Source organism: Spinacia oleracea, chromosome 5 (genome assembly GCF_020520425.1).
Source record: "Spinacia oleracea cultivar Varoflay chromosome 5, BTI_SOV_V1, whole genome shotgun sequence".
NCBI classification, from domain to species: Eukaryota; Viridiplantae; Streptophyta; class Magnoliopsida; order Caryophyllales; family Amaranthaceae; genus Spinacia; species Spinacia oleracea.
The window spans coordinates 20461741-20487234 of record NC_079491.1 but is presented as its reverse complement, the minus strand read 5'-3'; the positions used below and the strand labels follow the sequence as shown (position 1 = coordinate 20487234).

The following is a 25494-nucleotide window of genomic DNA, read 5'->3' as shown; positions in this document are numbered from 1 at the left end:
AAAGGGATGTTTTATTGGAGTTTAGAACGTTTTGGGATCATTAGTTTAATAGTTATTATGCTTGGAGGTTGTAACACCCCGACAATTCTCCCTTTTCTAAAGTACTCTTTTAATATAAAACATAGAGAATTATCAAGGCATTATCGCCCGTGTGAAAACGTAACGGCTTATTCAGAATTTTGCAGCGGAAAACATAAAACTAACTTTAGGTTTATAAATAATCGATTACATAGTTAATCCCAAAACCAATCAACGAAAATAAGATCAACTAACAAGTTTAAAGTCCAATTAAACAAACCCAAGTCAACTTAGCAAATCAAAACTAAATACAAGCTCTCTATTCCCGATCCCAATGATGCAACATCTTCAAACCTGCAGATGGACAATGCTTATTGATCCTTAGAGACTGCTCACCAAAGATTGGGTCATCACAGGATCAATAAGGCATAGCCATAATCAACATGCACAAGCAAAAGCACGTAATCAGCAAAGCTGAGTACTACATACTAAATCAATAATAATCCTAACATGATTCTATTAAACGAACAATCCTAACATGATACTAAATAAAACATAAGCAAGGATAACCAAAACATATTGACCTGAAGACTATATTTGACTGAACTAGACCTTTGTATCATTAACATTATTTTAATTGAAATAGTCAATGGACTGAGTTGTCTACTAGAAACTTCTTCTTCTTCACTAAGGAAGACGAGGTACGGGCGCGACTCCGTAAACCCCAATGACCTGCGATATCGAGGGACTTTTGAATAAAATAGAACCGGTGATCAATCCGGCCTAGAGAAAGCCATAGGCGACCCATGACCCCAACTCCTGATTGTCCGTCACTTTAGACGTGCACAGTCTAAAGCTATTGCTACTCAGTTTCACTTTACATGATTTACAGATTAATACTTTATTATGACTCAACAATCACATAAGTCATACAATCAACAATTATTCTCAACTGTTTTTATCTTGGAATTAAGTAAGTGATCACAGAGGTATCAATCAAGACTTATTCCAATTAATTCAACCTTTTCTTTAATACTGAACAACCCCTCTATATGGGGTATAAGGTTTCAACTTACTAAACAAGGTCCTCGGCCCTCATAAAGCAGTGAAAAGCTAAAAGGGAACAACGATCAATCGATCTGAATCAATATACATATATATAAAATAATGTAGTGTTCCCAACCAACATGTCTGCATCAATCATCCATACTAACATGTTATAATTCTCATAATGAAATATATATGTTCAACACGTCCATCGAACAATATTAAACATGTAATTCCAACATAACCAAGTTTATCAACAAATTTCAACCTGGATTCAACAAATAACACACATTCCAAGCACACAGGTATGTACGTACCTTGTGTAAACAACTAATAGGCCACTTAAACGAATTCAAAAGTCGCCTACAAAGAATTCTCCGCCTAAAAACAACCAATAAGATTCCCCAATCAATATCCAACAATTTACAGCAATACTAAAGTACTCTAAATACATCCTAAACATATTTTGAACCATCCCCAATATCGAAACTTAACTAAGTATCCTCCAAGCATAATAACTATTAAACTAATGATCCCAAATCGTTCTAAACTCCAATAAAACATCCTTTTAAAATTTCCAGCAATATAAAATAATTTCAAACGTCCACAAAACATAATCAACGTTCTTAAAATCATAAAAATAATAGCTTTAATAATATATAGTCATTCTATTATGATTTTAGAATATTAAAACCTTAAAAATCCATGCTTTAATAATTAAATTCCTTATTTCAATTCAATTACATAATCTGAAAATTAAATTTATTATTTAAACATAGTATATAATCTGAAAATATAACTTGATCATAATAACTTATAATTTACATTCAATAAACATGAATTAAATTAATAAAACTTCATTAAAACCCTAACTTAAACATAGTTAATAAATCTGAAAATAATTAAATTAATTTCAACAACATATAATCTGAATTTCATAACTTAATCATAAAAATCATAAATTTAATTCAAGAAACATAAATTCAAATTAATTAAATTAATTAAAACATTTAAATAACTTAGGATTCAAGAAATAACCAAAAGGAGAAAGAGAGGGGGACTGCCGGCGGCTGGTGCAGGCACGACGACGACGGAGGCGCGGCTGGTGGCGACGTGACTGGGCGGCGCGACTGGTGTTGGTGGTTGCGGGTGGTTGCAAGCAACGAAAGAGGAAGGAGAGAATTGGTGTGTGCAGTGCAGCAGCGGCGCTGCAGGTGGCGGCGCAACGTGGAGGGAACGAAGAAGGTGGTTGTGCGACTGGTGGTGGGTACGGTGGCGGGCTGCGGTGGTTGCTATGGTTGCTGCGAGAAACCGAAACAAGTAAGGGCAAGAAAACGAAGGGGAAGGAGAACGAACGAGTGAGAGAATGAGATGTTACCGTGCGACGACGGAGAGGGACTACGGAGGAGGAACAGGCGGCGGCCAGGCAGGGTGGTTGACGGCGGCCTGAAGCAAGGAGATTGCAAGGTTTTGAGTTGTGTTTTCACGTGAAGTCTAAAGCAAGAAGGAAGGTATCTTGGTTTCACGTGAAAAGGAAAAGAGGAAGGAGGATTATTTTGGGTTTATTGATTTGGGCTTTACCCAATTGGGCCTAGAATTAGGATTTGGGTTTTAGTGTTTGAGTCAAACCGAATAGGATTGTTTTTCCGAATTCAACGTGTTTTCCTAATTCAAATTCTTTTCAACATAAAATTCTAAAATTATTTTTGATTGCCCAAACCGTTAAAATATTTAGAATATATTTAAATAGAATTAAATATATATATTAATATATAAATAAAGTTCAAAAACGTTAAATATTTAGAACTTACTTAAAATAAAATAAATATACGTTAATTATATATTCATTACTAAAATTCATAAATTCTATTTAAATATAAATAATATACGTTAAAATATATTAATAAAATCTATAAATTTACGGGGGATTACAGAGGTTATTTAGTTAATTTCGATATTGGGGATGGTTCTAAATATGTTTAGGATGCAATTAGAATGCTTTATGATGGTTGCCAATGATTAGAAATTGATTGGGATTATTTGTTGGTTGTTTTAGGCGGAGAATTCTCTTTAGGCGACTTTTGAAAGTGTTAAAGTGGCCTATCAGTTTGTTTACACAAGGTACGTACATACCTGTGTGCTTGGAATGTGTGTGATTTGTTGAAACCATGTTGAAAGTGTTGATGAACTTGGTTATGTTGAAATTGTTGATGAACTTGGTTATGTTGAAAGTGCATGTTTAATATTGTTGGATGGACATGTTAAGCATATATATTTCGTTATGAGAATTATAACATGTTAGTAGATGATTGATGCGAACATGTTGGTTGGGAACATTAGATTGTTATATATATTGATTCAGATCGATCGATTGATCGTTGTTCCCTTTTAGTTTTTCACTACTTTATGAGGACCGTGGACCTTGTTTAGTAAGTTGAAACCTTATACCCATATAGAGGGGTTGATCAGTATTAAGGAAAAGTTAGATTTAATTGGAATGAGTCATACTCGATGCCTTTGTTATCACATACTTAATTCCAAGATAAAAACTGTGGAGAATAATTGTTGATTGTATGACTTATGTGATTGTTGAGTCATAACAGAGTTTAATTTGTAAATCATGTAAAGTGAAACTGAGTAGCAATAACTTTAGACTGTGCACGTCTAAAGTGACGGACAATCAGGAGTTGGGGTCATGGGTCGCCTATGGCTTTTTCTGGGGCCGGATTGATCACCGGTTCTATTTTATTCAAAAGTCCCTCGATATCGCAGGTCATTGGGGTTTACGGAGTCGCGCCCGTACCTCGTCTTCCTTAGTGAAGAAGAAGAAGTTTCTAGTAGCAACTCGGTCCATTGACTATTTTAATTAGAATAATGTTATTGTTATAAAAGTCTAGTCCAGTCTAGCCTAGTCTAGTCAAGTGTGGTCTTCAAATTAATATGTGTTGTTTGCCCTTACTTATGTTTCATTAGCATCATGTTAGGATTGTTCGTTTAATAGAATCATGTTAGGATTATTATTGTTTTAGTATGTAGTACTCAGCTTTGCTAATTACGTGCTTTGTTTGTGTGTGTTGATCATGGCTGTGCCTTATTGATCTTGTGATGACCCATCTTTGGTGAGCAGTCTCTAAGGATCAATAAGTGTTGTCCATCCACATGTTTGAAGATGATGCATCATGGTTTTCGGGATTAAAGAGCTTGTGTTGATTTTGTCTTGCTATGTTATTTGGGTTTTGTTAATGGGACTTTAAACTTGTCGTACTATTTATATTTCCTTATTTTCGTTGGTTGATTTTTGGGATTAAACCTGTAATCGATTATTTATAAACCTAAAGTTAGTTTTATGTTTTCCGCTGCAAAATTCTGAGTTACGTTTTCACACGGGCGATACTGCCTTGATAATTCTCTACGTTTTATATTAAAAGATTATTTTAGAAAATAGAGAATTGTCGGGGTGTTACAGAAGAACTTGTTGCTTTTGTAGGCTCCTTCTAAATTGAAGATTTGATTAGCGGATATGGAATTCTTCTCCGTCGTCATGGATGGATTTTCTTGCTTCGTTATTCTTCAATTTACACCTTGAAGTTTCTTCGGTTTAACTGATTCATGGCGATAGATCGAGATGAGAAGTAGAAATAGTCCTACAGATCGTGCGAAATTCGTAAACACAAATTTCAAATCTGCAAAAATAAGAGAATCAAAACATGTGACAAAATATAATTTTTTTGATTTTTTTGTTGTATTTTGGGTACAATCTCTAATGTTTGCTCCTCTAATTCGATCTCCACTTTGGATTTGACTTGGATCACGGACTTGTTTGATTTGGTTCACGTAATGATTTTATTTAGTTCTTGAATGAGGGCCTTCGGGCTTGATCTCGTTGAAGAATGTTTATGTATAATAGAACGACGCGTCAAATTTGTATGTTTGTTGTTCTTTTTCCACCGGGATGATTTGATGTCGATTTGATGTTGCTCACGAACGGGTTTGATCTTCTTGAAAAGGGCATTCGGGCTTAATCTCATCCAAGGTTAATCTTCTAGAATGGAACGACACGTCGATTTGAATGCTTGTTGTCTTTCTTCTAGGGAGAGAATTTGATGTGACTTGAATGGCAGAGAGAATACTTGAGAATTTAGATTTTTACGTTTGTTTTCTCCTCCGTGACAAATGAATTGGAGCACTCTATTTATAGAGTTGGGGGACCTTTTGGGTTTTCAATGTGCTTTGGGCCTAAGTTAAACTTAACAATCATGACCCATTAAATAGTTTTAACTCGTTTTTTTGGTTTTTAACCATTAAAATAAATGAGCTTAATTAACCAAAATGGGCTAAAAAAATTTGTTCACCTAACTTAATCAATTTTAATTGACGGTCAAATAATTACCGAGTCCATACATTGACTTTTGACCCGAATAACATCGAATGTGGCACATTAACGAATTTTTCGTGCCTGCAATCAGTTATGTATCACTATTGATCACATATGGCTATGAAGTGATAATTAATATCCAAGAAAACATTCCAAACCCAAAAAAGTTCCAGAAACAGAACAAGGTGATGATAGTAAGATCATACGTTCCACGGAGAACTATAGTCGCCCATGGTGTTTTAACTCTTGGTACATTGAGGACATAATACCTGATACCAACATCAAGTTTATTAACCGTTCTACACGTACATCCTGAAACACTCCGCTTTGTATCGCAGGAAACACAAACGTACATGCTAGCCAAAACCTCCATGACAGACAGAAGAGACCTGAAGTTTGCATCAAAAACATGACCTCTGTACCTTTTGCCAAAATGTTTCTCTAAATAACGTTTTCTACAGGATTGTGTGCTGGTCATCATTTCATTTAAAAGATGCTCAATCAAATCTTTTTGATAATTTGAACCACGTCTTCATCCTCGAGTTCATGTTCCTGACAAAAGAGCACCAAAATATACATGATTAGTAGAATAGATAATCGTTGCATCAGGAGTGGAATATAACCCGCATAACATAAGCAGGACCAACCTTGCCAACTCTTTGAGGCTTGTGCTTCACACTCGATCCCCAGACGAGAGCACTGTGGCAGAGAAAAGGGGCATCAATAATTTCACATTGTAGATCACTTTTATTATCAATAACTAACGCAAGAAGCAACAAAAAAAAAAACAGTAAAATTGGAAAGACACGCTTGCACAAGTGCAGAACACAAATCCACACTTCTAATCTACACGCATCCAGAAGGGGTCATATGCAGGGTACAGTAAACATGTTTGAAAAGACAAAACCAAGCAGCCTCAGCTAGGCGCTATCTATTCCTTTTGTTGTCCCTGCCAGGCAGTCTGTAACTACCTCCATTTTTACTTGAAATAGGCTCAGGAGAGACGGTGCAAACTAATTTTTGTTTCTCCATGAAATAAAACAGAAACATCCCCAGTGCTTTGTAGGAGAGAGGAGATGCAGTGTAAATCTATGCATCAAAAGAGTACTTACTTCTTAAATTGTTTGACCATATCCTTGTGAATCCGTTCACAGAAATCTTCCACAGTTCTCTTCCTGGATGAAAGGATGACAGGGTCATTATAATCTGGATTCAACCCCTTCGGTTTTGTGTATATACGAGTAAGGTTCAGGTACTCCCAGATCTTCTCCAGCAAACCATCAAGGTTCCATTCTAGATGAGCACTATTTCAATCAAACAAGTAAGAGTAAGTGTCTATATAGAAGACTCTATTGACAAGAGGATAATGTATGCATGCGCGTGTGAGGTAGCACGAGTACCCATGTAGAAAAAAAATTGGAAAGGGAAAGGGGGGGGGGGGGGGGGGGTAGATAAGGATTCCTATACAACAAAACTATCCTACTTATTAGTTATTACTACCAGCAGTGTCTTCTGAAGTGAAGTGTATTCTCATAGTAAAAAAAAACAAAAGGTGAAAATAGTTTGATAAAGGACTTTCAGTAGACCACACCAGTAAACATCTCCGACTACATATTTCTAAAGTTACTTGTTCAGTAACTCCTAACCATGAGCAGCTCAAGCATACGTGGTTTTGCACTTTGAACTTTCTACATCATTTCAAAAAGGAAAGAAATAATGTAGCTCATGAGACTCCTGAAAACTTCAAACCTTGCTCTCTAAGAACACAGAAAAACTTGGGTAGTAAGATACAAACCGAGTCCAGTCATTTAAGAACTGATGAAGCAAGCATACATTCAATTGGTAAAAGTTCTTGCTCACAAAAATGTATGGCTACCATAAGGACATATGAAAATGTAAAAGCTGAGAATTTCAGACTGGAAAGGAAGAGAATGAATGCACAGAATTGTCGGCACAGTACAAGTTTTTTTAAAAAAGTAATAGGAGATGAGACATTAGTTACAAAGTTGTGAAAGAAAACTGAAGATTTATCATACAAAAGACAAACAAATCTGATTCATAACAAAGAAAATTACCTGATTGGGCAGTAATGAGGAAGTTTATCCAGAATTTCTAACTCTTCAAGCGTAATCTGATCAATTTTGTTTATGACATATATGCACGGCATATAAACTCTACTTCCCTCAATAACGTCAATGAGATCGTCTGCAGTTGCATCAAATCTAAGAGTGATATCAGCATTGTGAATTCTGTATTCACTGCATACTGCCTTCACCGTATCCAGATCCAAATGTGTATTAGTAACTGTTGAGGTCAAATTGATACCACCCTTTTCTTTCTTCCGGAAGGATAAATTGGGCGGCTCCTTGTTCAACCTGCTCTCAGAAAAGCAACACAAGAATAAGGATTCAACAGAACAAAAATTTGCAGATCTTGGTATCTTACTATAGATAGTACAATATGACAATACAGATGAACACCGGATGCTCAAGTCTAATAAACACCGGATGCTCAACTCTAATAAACACCGGGTACAAACAATTATGATCACTGTCGATCTATAGACTACATAATTAGTCTTATAAAGCACAAGGCACTCCAAAACGCATAGGGTTTCTATTGCTGAGGTCAGTGAGGCGTGAAGTGCAAGGAGGAGGCACACACATCATGCGCATTTGAAACATCTATGTTGCCTGTTAAGAACTCCTAAAATTGCGGGCACTATTGCCTTTAAGAGAAAAGAATGTGCAACAAGATCAGATCCTCAAACTTCTGACCGTGACACTATGACAACGCCTAAGAGCAGGCAAGAAAAGAGCTCTCATGCCATAGAGAATCAAAGAGTAAATTTGGCATCCATCCTCATTAAAGTATGAAAAGAGTAAAATATGTACATTTACCTTATGCCAAATCCTTCAAGCTCCTTTTCTATAAGACGTTTGTGAGTTATTGGCTTTATTGCATCAAGAACAATCAATATGCAATTGCATGTCCTTGCAGTACTGATGACCTGAGAAGTACATAAATTGCTTTACTTACACTCAGTGTAAAAATCAGAGAATCGAAAAGTGGATGTAGCAGGTAGCCTTTCGAAACTCAAAAGGCTATCGTATGAATTTTTCAATTTAGGTTCTCATGTCTGCTGTGACGACATATGGGTGTGTTACACAATTCTTCATGGAAAAAAATGTTTGTCAAACAGACACACGCAAGGGATATAAAGAAGATAAATTAGATGTATTAAATATCCAACTACTCTTGAGGGGGATAGTCGGGATACATCGTAACTTTCACTACAACAGTACAACATGAGGCAAGGGACTCATGACCTTTTTTAGCATTTCACTAAGCTACTTTTCCTTCTTTGTTTCAATGGGATAAGATCCTGGGTTCAAAAGCCCACTTAAAAAATGTATAGAAAGTTAGAAACTAGCATATCCGGTAGCAGTTGACACTTGACAGCAACATAGAATTTCTAACAAGTAAACAGTTCTACTTCAAATACATGAATATCATTTCTATTTTACATTAAGGCACCCATAACGTTATTTGACTTATACATCTCCCATTTTGACTCTCTTAGTTTACTTCTTGCGTTTTGCAACTTTTTTTTTTTAAAGGCTCACTTGATATGCTATTTTCAAATGTACTTATTGTATTTATTTTTAATTTTCTCGTTTTAAACTTTACTTTTATATATATATATATATATATATATATATACCTTTCATTACTTTCACTTTCCCCCTCTTCCTTGTTTATTCTTTTAACTTCCCGTTCCTTTCTTGTTTGGATTGGTCACATTAACGATCTCCTATGACGATTCATGTTAGCTGACCCCAAATCATTTTGGGACTAAGGCTTTGTTGTTGTTGTTGTTGTTGTTGTTGTTGTTGTTGTTGTTGTTATAAGGGACCCATGACACAAACTGACAAAATGCTACATTTTGCATCTAAAATATACTTCTTCTGTTTGTAATTTCACCATTAAGATTTTCACGCATGCCAATGCACATCATAAACCATTGTATATTTATTTAACATTTTGTAAAAATCATAAAAAGCAGAAATTTTGAAAGTATTTATTGAGACAAATCTAACAAGACCTCTATATACAGTTTAAGAGAATGTGTGAATAGTGTTAAACTCCAAATGGTGCTATTATAAAAATGAATGTAAAAGCATAGGAAGTAAACAATTTAGCTTTTAAGATGACATTGGCAATAATCCAGCAAAGGGAATATTATTCAGAACAAGCTGAATGTACAATGAAAATAGAATAGGTGTCGGATGTTTGGACACCCTATTTTTTGATAAAAAGAATTTTATGCCTAAAATTTCAGAAACCTTTTATGGTTTTTAGACATAGGTAGAAAATTGGGTACAAGTACCAATACTCACTCTAATATATCTAATTGTCAATGTTACTAATTAATAATTTAAATACTAAAATGATAAGTAAAACAACTAAGTCCATCCTATTATCACCACCACTTTTAGAAAAATATGACTGAATATCATATCAACAAACAATGCATTTAAAGATATAAAGTGTGGACATCAAATCATGACCAAATTGCATAGAGCGATCTCACACACAACAAACACAATCAAATAAATATCAATACATGGATCACAAATCAGCAATTATTACCTGCCTTCCTCTACCTTTTCCATCCTTGGCACCCTCGATGATACCTGGCAGGTCCAACAGCTGCCAAACAGATATAAAATGTCAGATGTCCCATCTCTAACAGCAAGTGCAAAAGCATCACAACTCCGCTCCAAATATTGACTATCTTTCAAGTTAACAAGTGTTGTTGTATAAATTAGATGGTATTAGAAACAAGAGACTCCAAACATATGAATGATAATAAAAGGATCATGCACCATCCCAACCCCACTAACAGGGAAAAATTGACAGAAATTGCCGCAGGCGAGACTGTTATTTTGTATCAGTTCTTTCTTTGCAGTTGAAAGTTCTGGTCCCAATTCATACACATAGGATTTATCAAAAATTGAGGATTTAACACATACAATGAATCTAATCTAAAGAACATGAAAATCAGGCCACCTTCTCCATATAATAACTACCTGTTCTCTTTTGTTCCGGATTTACAGGTTCCAGCCCCAAGATATCCTTGGTCAACATAGCTTGAATCTAGCTACCTCCAAAGACAAACAAAAAAAAGGTACCCAATGATCACTATCCTCTTTGAAGAATGCTTAATTTGGGTTAAAATGATCTAGGCAAGTTACTGAGAAACTTTTAACTTATTCAAACCACCAAGTATACCACTATGGTTCGCCGAATATTCCACCAGCAAGCAAGCATCTAGATGTACTAACAATACATGAATGTTATTTTCATGTTATTCATAAATTATGTTAATAGTTGATAGTCTGAAGGGCCAAAACCATACAAAGAGAGAAGTAGGAGGAAAAAGAAAAATAGGCAAAAACCTCCTATTCAAACAGGAGGATTGCATCTATTTCTAAACTATGGAACATATGTCATTTATACTCCCTCTTTCCAAAATTCTACTCACTTTCCTTTTGAGGTGTTTTCCTAAGTTCACTCACGTTTACTTTATTCCTTTTATGTCAACTTTTTATTCATGTTTTTATCATCTTCCACCTCACTTAATGAGACCCAATCATATTTAACAATTCTCTTACTCTTTATCTCCCTCCTCCTACATGTAAAAGTACCCACTTGATGGTTCCAATTTTGAGTTATTTGTGGCTCGTGGCTTCTATTGCTACAGTAACTTAGTAGAACCAAGGAAAACGGAGGTAGTAATATAAAAGGTATTAATGAGATACTCTCTCCGGATTTTACCAAGGGCACATTGGCCGTTTTTTAACAAGTGCATCACTTCCTATTTTGGAAACTTTCTGACATTGTTTATTATTTCTCTCTCCTCCCCACTCCCAATTATCTTACTTTTCTCCTCTTCCATGGTCCTACCATATACTCACACCATGAATTTATTACAATAAATAATCCTTCTACTACCTTTTTCCTACAATGAAGAACTCTTCCACCATCCTTTCCCTACGATAAAGAATTCACTTACCCCATTTGCATAATACTTCCTCCGTTTCAAAAAGATCTTTATAGTCACTACTTGCACAAACTCCAATGCAATATTTTACTACTAATATATCCAATTTCGTATGTGAAAAAATTGTAAAAATTTGATATTGTGAAAATACATACCAAGACCAATCTGACAAGATCTTACATGTAACATTTTGATGTATATAGTAGTGAGAATTTACGGTCAAAGTTTTTATAATTTGGGCACATTTTTCAAAGCGTAAAGAACTTTCAGAAACGGAGTTAGTATTATACTAAATTCAACTCAAACTTCTAAAATTACGTGCCGGTCAAACCGATGCACTTATTAAAAAACCGAGGGAGTATATTAGAAAGACGCCAAGGGGACATCATCCATGAACAAAAGTAGAGAAAAGAACCAATGTTCGCGCACTTGAACTATGAAGGAGCAGCTTAATACAAAATCAAGGAGCGTAATTATCGCTCCGAACCTAAAACTTGACTCTAACTATAGAAAAAACATAAAGAAAAAAGGGAATTCAAAACCATCACGAGTGGTGGTTGTATACCCTCATAATACCCTAAAGCCTTATTTTATTTTTTTAAATAAGACAATAATGATCGAAGAATAACCAGTATCATACACAAAGGCCTAATTTAAATAAAAAAATGAATACAAATTACAACATCATATACCGGAATACTGTACTTTAAACACTAGGTTAGAATATTTTGAATCCATGTCAAAATCACTGAAATCAATGTCATTGCCAAATGTTAGCATGGCAGTAGGCTCGATATTTGAAAGGGTGATGGCTTGGTCCCGTAGTTAACAATTTAACATACGCACTTGTACTTGAGGCCATCGCTCGTTCAAATATCGAGCGTACTCCCGTGCTAACATTTGGCAATGACGTTGATTTTGACATGGATTCAAAATATTCTAACCTAGTTTTAAAATACAGTATTATGGTATATGATGTTGTAATTTATATTCATGTTTCTAAATAAGGCCTTTGTGTATGATACTAGTTATTGATCGATCATTATTGTCGTATTTTTTTTTTAAAATAAGGTTTTATGGTATTATGAGGGTATATAGCTACCACTCGTCATGAGGGTATGAGGCCATAAAAGGCATGTTGTACACCATTTTCATTCAGTCAGTCAACATTGAGATTTTGGGTTTATTAACTTCCCAGGTTTGAGTTGTGGTTTTCCATGTTCATAAAGAATGTAAAGAAGAAGCCTAGTTTTGCATGACACCTTACAAGCTTATCAATCACTAAATTGATTCTCAGGAAGGAGTCGAAGCACTTAGAACCTCAGAATAGGGCACTTGGAGTGAATTTAGTCCAAGCGGTATTCAAAGTCTAAACCTTTGGATCAACCTAAGCTTGGTATTGAAGGATAAACATATTCCATATTCCCATGAGAATATGGAGGACGAAATGAATTTAGCAGATGTGGTGGGAGCTGAGATACAGAACAAAGATACTGAACTAGTGTTAATGCCTAGGTTACTTATCCTAGCAGATGACAAGTAGTCAACCATTGATATAACAGGGGGGAAGGGAGGGGAAGTATAGTTGTACATGGCGTGAACAAACAAGAAGGGAAATCCCTTTTAAAACATTGCTCTCTTAGTTTTATTTTATTTTTCCAAGCATTTGATCAAGTCTCGATTCTCGTCTGTAGAATTTTTTTTCCTTGAGACATTGTCTATTTCCTCAGATCTGCTGGATAAGAGAGTTATGGGTCTATGTCCAAACCCTACCAGAAGTAAACCAAATAAGAAACTCCTGAAATACATCTAGCGACAGCAAAACAATCTTCTCCATGACACCAACACATTTCACAGACAATAATATTTGCGAAGCATAAAATCCTTGTCCCAGAGTCTTACAAATATTATATACCTTTGGTATCCAGCTAACTACTGGTTGAGCTTCAACTGAAAAATAGGTTCTGTTTATTTAGATGGGTACCTCAAGAAGTCTGTTTTTTTGCAGAAAATCACTATTATCAAAGCAGAAACAAAGAATGGGTCCAAAGGACAAGACATCCTCATATAAGACACTGAAGAAGAAGAACCTTTAATCGACACGTATTAATAGAACCTATCCTAAGACTGTCTCAACCCCACCCCCACCCCCCCCCCCCCCCCCACCCCTTTCCTCATTCCCCTGCCCCCTCTCTCCAATCATCTATAATTAACACTAGGTTTGTTGTATTCAAATTCTCCAAATGAACATAATTACGTCATGGGCTTTGAAGGGGGTTTAATGAACATAATTATACATGCATAAAATTACAGACTGGACACTGTCAAGGGCTTTGATTAGAAGGATTTTGAACTTTGGCTGTCCAGTTCTCTAAACAAACTGCTTAATTCTCTGATGAGCCAGTACTATGTTTTCGAAGAGCATATGACAGCCAAGTCGAAGGCACAAAATTCAAACCTCCCCACTTTTCTTGTCAAGGTGCCTAGGAGGAAACCTTTGATATCAACTAGCAAAATGCCCAGTTAAAAGAATTTGAATATCACCTCACAAACTATGCTAACCACTGCAGAAAAGTTAGTGAAATGAGTTGAAATGTTAATGCTGTAGAAGTCCTACATCAAAGACTGGAGAGAATATGAATAACTTACATTTCCCTTGTGGATATCCAATTCATGTACCACGTAATTTTTAATTTTAACAGGTGAAAATAAGAATACTCCAGTTGCAGATATTAAGGTCCAATAAGCTTGTAGCATAGATAGAGAGAGAACCACTCGCAGTAAAAGTATACAAAAGGCTGATGTAAGATGTCAACACAGAACCAAATCACTAAAGAAAGCTAGGCACAAGATTGATTTCATGGAAAAAAATTAGAATAAAATTCACTTTTGTAAAGGACCTGCTATCACAATCTTTCTACATCAGTGCCGACGAGGGCGACGACAGTACAAATACAGAAGTGCTCAAAGGAACAATTATATCTGGATGCATTGTCAAAACATTTAAAATATGGTCAGGTTGGTTCCCTTCCAAAAAAATGGCTTCTAGTCTCCTAATTCTTTACTTAATTTCCATGAGCCCTGGGCTTCTTACTAAATGATACTATTGGACTTTATCTGCGTAGCCTCTTTTCATGCCAACGTTATTCGTTCAATAAATCACCTTTAGAAATCAGACCATTTGATGTTTGCACACCACCAAAATCATGCGAAATGAAACCTCAATACACTTTATGAAAAACCCACCAAATCCCTAAAAAATCAATATATTTACCTTCATATTCTACAGGAAGCAAGAATGTGGTCTAACAAATTATAATGGGTAAACATGCTTTGTTCTTGTAATTAATTCTTCCATTAAACTTGCTACCATAATGAATATAGTGAAACAAAAACTACTGATCCTAGAGTTGTATCAAAATATTGCAAAAGCTTGGATAGTTGAACTTTACCTGAATTTTGGCTCCTCTATACATTATCACTCCAGGAATGCAAGTCAATGTAGTAAATTCATAAGAAGCAACCTGTTCCACAACAAAAGCACAAGGATTAGAAAAAAACAAGAGATTCAGTGTAGCAACTTCCAGCAACATTATACAATATCTTAATAACAAGAGATTCAGTGTAGCAAATTAAAATATCCTTGAAAGTACATTGATCTCTCAAGATAAATATAAGACCACAACAAAACAAAAAAAAAACAGATTTAGAAACTAATTACATAACCTCCGTTTCTCAATAGATGTGTCGCTTTGAATTTTACACTATTCATATATTAATTTGGATCACGTTTATTTACCAATATGTATTTAAAGATAAATGTCATTATTTAATTGTTGTTAGGTTTATCTCAATTTATATTTTAAATTTTTTTAAAAAATTTTTTTCAATATATATAATTAACGACATTGATGGTTAAAGTTGTGCAATGGCAAGCATGTGAATCAAAGCGATGCATCAATTGAGAAACGCAGGATGTTATACATATGCAATGGACATCAAATTTGCAGCTATAGATGTCATGGAAATGATATGGATTATAGGGTTTGAATATTACGATTCTGAAGCTATAAACATTAATAAAAAATGACAGTATCAGCAGAAAGATAAAGACAGGGTTGCAAGGAAGGAAAGGGCCAGAATGATTTCTTCCCAAACAAACTGACCATAGAAAATTTTAAAAATAAAGGGGCGGAAAAATGCAAATATTTGCAGTAACAATCAAAAACAGGACGAGCACCTAACATACAAAGCACCTACAAAATATTTAACTACCGAAAGCCAGACATGCAGGACTGTTTTGCTCTGGTCTCTAGAGATTGTCAACTGCATTATAAACATAACTTGCTCCCCCCCCCCCCCCCCCCCCGTGTCTATTTGAGTGTGAGGATGAATGTTAGAAAGTCCTTGTGAAGGAAGTTAGGCATATGCGTGGGGTGCATCAGTGCATGCAAGAGAGGGAAAGAGTGCAAGTAAGAGAGAGATCTATAGGAAACAAATCAAGCATTTCCACCAACTTGTGATCTGTAGATCAAAGAAAAAGATGAAACACCTCAGAGAAAGTCCCAGTCAACTTGTTAAGCAATGTTGATTTCCCAACAGATGGAAAGCCAACCAACCCAACTCGCGCATCTCCACTTTTTGTGACGTCAAAACCTTCACCAGCCCCACCACCTCCTTTCGTTGTGGGCGTCAAAAGATCCCTCCGTAACTTTGCAAGTTTAGCCTGACAAATTCAAAACAATCACAGACAAAAAAATGTTAAAAGAAAACAAGAAGATATTTTCTCATAATAGAAAGCATACTTTAAAAGAAACATATACAAGTCTTTGATAATTAAATAACTTATTACGGAATACCATGCATATAAAAATCAAGATTTTCAACTTTCTTTTGCAAATGTTTCAATTACTCATCGACTTGAAAGCTTTCAAATGAAGTGTCGTGTGGAACTGATCATGAATTTCCAACAGAATGAATGGAATATGATCCCCAACAAGCTATTGTGAAATTGCACTGTGCTTTTACAAAGCAACGTGATTTTTGTGAAACTGAATTGGTTTCAGTCCAACAAGTGACATGGCTACTCACAAATTATCCAGACAAATCCAAAAATCCTATAAGTTGTAGATTCTACTTATATGGCTATATCTGTTAGAAGTTGAGCTTTTTCAATATAAATATTTTCACTCCAGACCATACCTCAACTCGTCATTTTTTTCTCAACAGCTCCCATCATAATTACATTTCATTTCACTTGACACTTGAATTAGTCGTTTGGCATAAGGTTTTTTGGCCATCTTTGTGCCTTTTTGATGTGGTCCAATGTTTAAAAAAGCGCGCTTAAAGCTCGCTTAAGCGCTGAAGCTCTAGGGCAAAGGGCTTAATTAGGTTTGAGCGAAGCGTTTGTGAAAAAGCGCACCGAAGCGCACTTAAGCGCATGAAGCGCAAAAAGCGTATGAAGCGCGCTTTTTTGAGCTTCATTGAAATCCTTCTTTTTCAAAAAAAAAATCACGTTAGAAGCTTTTTTTTATATGTTGTTATTGTCTATTGGACCACATCCTACTAATCCTTAACAATAGAAAGTGGATATTACATGATAAACACTATGTTATATGCTTTATTTTGTTAAAACAAGGAGCAATAGGAAAGAAAATCTGATGTTTATGTGTTTTTGTGGTTATTTTAGTAAGATATATATTCATAACGGTAAAGAAACCTTGAATTTTTAAAAAGTGCGCTTCACTTCGATGAAGCTCGCGCTTTGCGCTTGCGCTTTACGCTTAAGCTCTAGGACTCATATCGCTTTAGTGCGCTTTGCGCTTTTTTAAACACTGATGTGGTCAAAGGATAAACAATATGTTCAGTAACTAGTAAGTGGCTTTTTCAACTAGATGAAAAGCCCAAATAGAAAAGTTGGCCGAGCATGTTTTTGGCCAGGACAACAATGAAAAAAGTTCATCGTTACTGCTCGATTTTTTATTTATTTTTTGGTTGCACCATGTTTCAACGTAATAACAGAAGAAGTAACAACCTACAACTAATTTCCATAAGCTTTATACTAATCCTTGCAGTTAACTAAATTACACAAATTTTAATATACTACCAGTTGATCACAGCCAAACAATGAAACAAGGCCTTATAAACACAATATAATTCATTAGAAAGAAGGATGATTGTTACCTTCATCATGTACATAAAAAAAAACCTTGCTTTTTATCATGCATCCAAGCAATCCGCGCACATATAAATAATAGAAGGCAAGGGATGAAGTTCTATAACATTCTACTTAGCTCCAAAAACCTATTGAATTGCCACCATCCTACAGTCTATAGAGACATTTCCTTTTACCCATGATTTCTATGTTCAAGTAGGACAAAATACAACGGGAAGACAAAACTCTTAACATAAAAATACATAGCTGCACACTACACACTTCATTGTTCTCATGAAAACTGCCATGAGACCAATGCTGAGCTGAATGTAAAGTGTTGGGTTCGTGGCCCAAAAATCTTTCATGGACCAAAAATGGCATTTTACTAAGTCGGTAAATTTGTCATTAATCTAAGCTCCATAGTACTTTGATCACACATGCATAATTCTAGAATCTTCACTTATTATATTTTAAGATATCATGGTGTCTAAAAAAATAATATGGAACAACTTATGTAGTTATGTCAGCAAAATGGGGATGTAGAAATCTCTACATTCATCCTAGTCCACCTACATTCATCATCTATTAATAAGTTGGGCATTGCTTTGAGCAGTGATTCGCAGAAATCCAAATACATCATCCTCCGAGGTTACACACAATCTCTATATTATGAGTGTTCCTCTTCTACACACAATGTCTCCATTCACTATTCATCTCCTTTGTATTCTCATATTTTTCTCAGTGGATTTTCGGTTCTCATAAGCTGTGGGGGTTTTTGCATCTATTTGAGGATTTTTTTTCCACGTTAAAGTGTGTGTCCATCTATACATTGTTCTTGTCCTATTTCATTTCCATTTGTTCTCTCAATCTCTACATCTTTGTTTCCATTATGCGCTCACAACCATAACCAGTTATGTCACTCATAAGAATACCATTTCAATGCAGTCGACCAATTACATCCTCTTACCCTTCATTATTATCTACGGAGTACCTCATTACATCATCCATTATTTAATGTCAATGCCACATCCCACAACAAAAGAATCAACTTTCGTTATTCGTTTATAAGTGAAATTGCTGGGAAGTCATAATTACCTTCAACAGTCCAAGATGTTGTGAAGTAGCCTTATTCTTTTGGGTCTTTGCCATCTGCATCGAAAATAACCAAACAAATTACATATCAGAACTAATTAATTACGTAGTAGGATAATAGTAGCAACTCTAGACAATCAAAATAAATAAATTTTAAAACTGCAGAAAATATATTCCAGAAAAATAAATTTGACAGGTAGAACTCATCTCAATTAACTTTTTCCCATCTTATTTAACTGTGATATTTCAGTTCTGCAAGTTGCCTCTCATGAGAGGAAATTGAACACAAACAAAAGTAACCAACAAAAAACCTAAAAGAGCAAATTAAACACTACAAAAAAAAAAAAAAAAAAAAAAAAAAAAAAAAACCAGCAATCGATTACCTCATCTTCGATATCTTTGATTTTCTGCATGACAGTCGCCATTTTTTCGAATTAAGGAAGCTTTTTGTACCAGAGTGTTTGATTTCTGTGTTCAGGGGCGATTGTATGCGGAGAGAGAAAGAGAGTTCTGGAAAGAGTGCGAAATAAAGGAAAACAAATGACTGCCCCTGAAACAAAAGAGCTACACAGCGAGAAAAGTTTCAATGCTGAGGAGCACACCTGAAATTAGACCCAACCCAAAACTATCGTTCACCAACTCTGGTGGGCTAGGGATGGGTTCAGGATCAATTAAACTCGAACCCGATCCAAGTTTGATTTTATCTGTTGGATTGAGGGATGATAGATGGGTACAGATTTGCGGGTTTGCGCACTGCATCCGTCCCAGTTGAAATGGGTATGAGTATGACTTTGGCGGGTAGTAGGCAGGTGTGGCCGTGTGGGTGTGAAACGTTATACCCACCATGGATAGCGGGTAGGTACACCTGAAATTAGACCCAACCCAAAACTATCGTTCGCTAACTCTAGTGGGATAGGGATGGGTCGGGATAACAATTAAATCTGAATCCGATCCACGTTCAATACCATCTGTAGGGATGGCAGGTGGGTACAGATTTGCGGGTTTCGCACCGCACCCGCCCTAGTTGGAGCGGGTATAGGTATGACTTTGGCGGGTAGTAAGCGAGTGTGGGTGTGAAACGTTATATCTGTCATGGGTAGCAGATAGGTGGTGGATTTGAGGTCACGCCCCGCATCCACCGGCCCATCTTATACCCGTCTGCCACGTCCCGCATCCACCCGCCCATCTTATACCCGCCAACAATATTTCAATTTCATAACTTTATATTCATTTAGGTCCAAATTATCTAACATGTTTAGTATTCTCAGTCCATAAGCCCAATTTAAAACCCTACTCACCACAGTCAGCCATCTTCACCCTCCCCCCGCGCTCTCTCTCCCTCCTTCTCTGGTACTGGGATCTTTTGGTCAAAGGCCAGCAAGCACCAACCCATCAGCGCCATCAGTGTCGCCTTGCAACCCCTCTGAGCTCCTTCTTCATCTTTGTTCTCTTTCTCCCTCCTTCAATTTTGGGGTTTTAAATTGTGATTTTATGGTTGTGATCGTGTATTCTTTTGGATCAATCTTAAATAAACCATTGTTGAGTTTCATACAAATCTAGAAATTATCCTAGTTTATTTATTTAATGTCTCTCTTTTGAAGCGATTTTGCGAAATTGAGTATGAAGTTTTATGTATTTGTTTAGATTTGTACTAAATATATGAATATGTTATTTTAATTTCCTACATATAACATTCAGTTGCATTTGGACATCAGGTTATTTTTATAAATATTTGATGTTGGTTTTTATGATTTTATCTTACAAATTGCAACTTTTGGAAGATGTAAGTGAGTACAACATCAACTTCATATTATTTTATGTAAGTTGTTGGCTTGTTGCTTATTTTAATTTCCTAAGATAAAGGGTGAAAAAAATGGTATAATAGAGGTGATTACAAAAAATTTCCTGTTTGAGAAGTCAGCAAGCCACCAATTTAATTTATGTTTTATATAATACGGAGTATTTTTTGGTTTATCACTGTTTGAGAAGTCAGCAAGCCAGCGGGTATTGGCAAGTGGTGGATATTCACTTGGGTGGTAGGGCGGGTATGAATTTAGGAATATACTCGTACGGGCGGGTATGGATGCTAAAAATTATCAGGCACGGGTGGCGGGTAGGTGTTGGGTATAATTTTTTTTGGCGTGTACGGGTGCGGGCACCCCGCCCAGTTGTCATCCCTAATCATCTGAAAGAAAAAGTTAGATATAAGTCCGATTAGAAAAGACTTGGTCCATGCCCGATTAAAAATATTCTGACTATGAGTATTACCTGGGTCGAATTTGGACCCTGCCCAAAGTCCGACTCACGGGTCCGAGACCGACTCGTTAAGAAAATAATTTCGCTTTATTTTATATTATATTTTATATATGGTAGGTCCAGTAAAAAGAAAAGCACAAGCATAAAAGTATTAGATTAGGTCTCGTGCATGTACAGTGCACATACGTATATTCTAAATTATTATTGATCAATTTGTAGTGGAATGTTTAATTAAAATGTTTCTCCCCCTTAAGTGTAACACCCTAATAATTCCTTGTTTTCATAAAACTATTTTCCAACTTAAAATCAAGGAATTATCAAATTATTACCGCCACCGTGATAACGGCTAAGCCTAATACCAGAATTACGCAGCGAAATTAACAAAATTTTCAAACAATAAATAATAGTTAATGGTCTTACTACAAGTTGGAACCATAACGGCCCACCAAAATACTTTAAATCAAAATCCATTAACTAACTTGAAATCATTATAGTCTAGACTAAATAAAATAAATAGAGGTTTAACATTGCAAGTAAATAAACTCTCTCATTCAACCCTTGAAAGATTACTTGGCTGCAAGTCACCTCTAGAAACATGTTTATTAATATTCTACTCCCCAACAATGCAAGTGCAAATGATGGGTGTAATCCCCCGTAATTTTATTTATATATTTTAACGAATATTTAACATATTTAATATATATTTAAACATAATTTACGGATTTTAGAAACGAATATGTAATTGAAATATAATTATTTTATTTCATTTCGAATACTTTTAATGATTATGAAATCAAAATATATTTTCGAGTTTTACTTTAAAACGAATTCGAATTTCGAAACCACGTTCTATTGAAATTAGAAAACAAGTCCTAACCATTTCGGATTCAGCAACCTAAATTCTACTCCTGGCCCAATTGGGCAAGGCCCAAACCAATAAAACCCCAAAACCATACTCCCTTCTCTTTTCTAATTCACGTAAAAGAATCAGGCTTCCCTTCCTTCAACCTCACGCACACAAGCAACACCAGCAACTCCCTCTCAGCCGTGCTCTCTCCTCCGCCTTTCTCTCCACGGCGCCGTGTTAGGTTATGATACATATGATATTACATAAATCATGCGGAAACAACCATTAACCCAGGAATACATATTATTTACACATAATCATATAGCATAATTTAGATGCATACTCTTTGTTGCGTGCCTTCCCTAGCTGCGCCCGAACCGAACAAGAACAAGTCTTTAGGACTCCAAGTGTCGTCCCTCCGTAGATAGTCCACAGCACGTCCGGATCCGCCTTAAGATTGACCAACTAGAATCGCCCTTAAGGTACTAGAATTTTCGGCACTTTTGAGCAAGATGTGTGATTGAATTTTTCTCTCAAAAACTCACTTTGAATACTTTGAAACTCGTTATAAATTGTGAACCCAGGCCACATATTTATAGGGGTATGGAAAGGGAATTGGAATCCTATTCAGATACAAATTAATTAAACCTAGAATCCTACAAGAACTCTAATTAATTAATTTATCAAATAGAATTAGGAATTTAATCATTAACCGAACTCTGCATGCTTTAGGAATCGTGCATGAACACAAACACTTACGCACACACACACGGCAGCCACGATGGGCCGCCCATGCGCGTGCGTGCGAGCAGCAGCCCACGCAGCGAGGCCTACGCGAGCTACAAGCCCACGTAGCTCCTGCGCGCGCTGTGCGCGCTGTGCGCGCTGCCACGGCCTGCTGGGCCTGGCCTTGCGCTGGGCCTGGCGTGGCCTTGGCTGTTTGTGTGGCGCGCTTGGCTTGCTGGGCGATGGCCTGGCTTCGTGCTGGGCCCTCGTCCGGCAGGCCTCGTCCGATGCTTATTCGTACGATACGCTTCCGATTAAATTTCCGATTCCGGAATTCATTTCCGATACGAACAATATTTAATATTTCCGATTCCGGAATTAATTTCCGTTTCGAACAAATATTTAATATTTCCGTTTCCGGAATTATTTTCCGATTCCGATAATATTTCCGATTCTGACAATATTTCCGTTTCCGGCAATATTTCCGATTCTGGCAATATTTCCATTTCCGATAATATTTTCCGATACGTACCATGTTTCCGTTTCCGGCAACATCTACGACTTGGATAATATTTATATTTCCGATACGATCCATATTTCCGTTTCCGGTAATATCATCGTATTCCGGAGTATTCATTTCTTGCCTGTGACGATCTCAGCTCCCACTGAAACCAAGATCCGTCGATTCCGAATATCCATAGATGGAGTATCTAATGCCATTAAATACTTGATCCGTTTACGTACTATTTGTGTGACCCTACGGGTTCAGTCAAGAGTAAGCTGTGGATTAATATCATTAATTCCACTTGAACTGAAGCGGCCTCTAGCTAGGCATTCAGCTCACTTGATCTCACTGAATTATTAACTTGTTAATTAATACTGAACCGCATTTATTAGACTTATCATAGAATGCATACTTGGACCAAGGGCATTATTTCCTTCAGTCTCCCACTTGTCCTTAGGGACAAGTGTGCATTTCCTAATTCCTTTGTCGCTCGATGCTTGCTCTTGAACATAAGGTAAGAGTTGTCATCCTTATTATGTCCAGAGGTGTTCCTCGGTTTCAGAGTTCAACTGATCAAATAAACAGATAATCATAGCCTATGATTCATCCGAGCACGGCCATGCATTTCACAGTTTCTAGCTCTCCGAGTGGCCTTGTACAACTTTTAAGCATCTCATCCCGATTTATGGGAGGACAATCCCAATCTTGCGATCTTGAGATTAGACTTCGTTTGATAGGTGATTACCTGAGCGTTGCCTTTATAGCCTCCTTTTACGGTGCGACGGTTGGTCAACGTCAAAGCAACCAGTTCTCAAACAAGTAATCTCAAATCACTCAGGTATTGAGGATTTAGTGTCTAATAATTTTAATGAAATTTACTTATGACAGATTTTCATCTCTTACAGTAAAGTTTCATAGGTCTTGTCCGATACTAGTCTTCCCAAAGTAAGTATCTATGCAAATGATTATGACATTGCCATGTCCACATAGTTCAAGAAATAGAACTACTGGTCATCTTGCATTCTAATCGTCTAACGTTTTCTATGCGTCCAATTTTATAGAAAACTCCGACTAGGGACCATTTTCAACCTTTGACATTCAAGTTCACTTGATAGACATTTCTTAGTCACAGGACTGGTCCTGACAGTCTATCTTGAATATATCGTCAAATTGAAGGGACTCATCATTTAATACTAAACCAAGATTAAATGGAATATGAAAACACATTTCATATATGATAAATGTTCAACCCCAATGTTTTATAACCATGGGCCTCAAACCCATCTTTAAAACAGTTCATGGAATTCAAAGCTATGCTTGATTTCCAGTGCTACAATGTGAGTGTTGTTTCTCACTTGTTGCATAGGTTTAGTTATCATGCTTTGCCAATCTTAACATCCTTTTCATCGAATGTTCTTCGAGATATGATGATAAGATCTTTTCGAGTTTGTTTATTATGTGATCTAGTCTTTCTTACTTCGATGGTGGTTTTACTCATTTTGCAATGAAGAACCATCAAGTTAGCAGACGTTTTTCTTGCTTCAAGAGTGGTTCTACGCATTTTTCAATGAAGAACCATCAAGCCAGCAGATAGGTGATTTACCCAAGTTCAGTGAAGAACTTTAAACAACCCTGTTTTATTGCTTCTTAGGCAATAATTACTTTTACTTCAACTGTATAGGTTGCTAGTGATGCTTTGTTTGGATTTACCTATCCAAGCAGTTCATAGATATGTGGAAGATTCTCCAACTATATCTTAGAACATAGAAATTATTATTTTAATTTCCCACGCAACAACTCATGGTCTCCAACCCATGTTGCCATTTTCAAAACACGATGCTCTATAGCTCGTCCTTATCAATGGTTAACTCCAAAGGGTCTTGCTTGATCCTTTGCCAGTGTTTATGCGTGTAGCATCAATATTTAGCATATCTTTATTTCCTTGAATCAAGAACTATTCCTATGTACCATTTCAAGTACCATAAGTATTCTTGATCTCAATCTAGTTGATCTTCACTTAGATCAATAGAGATTGGTATATGTTCGTCATGCCTAAAGTCATACGATACGTTTTTGGCGATCCTCATATTATATCATACATGATAAATTCTTTTGCAGAATAATTCCCAATTGAATTCTATTCATGTAACTTTAGCTTATCTAGTTTCAGTAGATACTAAATTCAGCTAAATTCTTTGACATATAATATAGGTTAAGAATCTCATTTAGACTCTTTGATGTTTAACTTAGTAAATGCTTATACATAGTTCAAACATCCTTTACTTAGATTTATTTACATGGGTCAAATATCTCCAATGGAGACTTTCGTGTTTGATTTAGTAAATGCCATTACTTAATCCAAAACAATATCATAAGATCTTTGTAAATAGATCTTAATACCCAATAT

The 25494-nt window shown here is 36.0% G+C and overlaps 1 protein-coding gene across 1 annotated transcript; it reads right to left on the bottom strand.

Moving 5' to 3' along the window:
• Positions 1-5557: 5557 nt before the first annotated feature.
• LOC110804495 (developmentally-regulated G-protein 3) lies at positions 5558-19437 on the bottom strand. Its single transcript, XM_022010089.2, has 10 exons — positions 19137-19437; positions 18757-18810; positions 16060-16233; positions 14960-15031; positions 10094-10153; positions 8341-8450; positions 7516-7815; positions 6553-6744; positions 6088-6139; positions 5558-5992 (listed from the first exon to the last, which is right to left on the bottom strand). The coding sequence occupies exons 1-10, from the start codon at positions 19176-19178 to the stop codon at positions 5942-5944; spliced, it is 1107 nt and encodes a 368-aa protein (XP_021865781.1). The 5' UTR covers positions 19179-19437; the 3' UTR covers positions 5558-5941.
• Positions 19438-25494: the final 6057 nt, after the last annotated feature.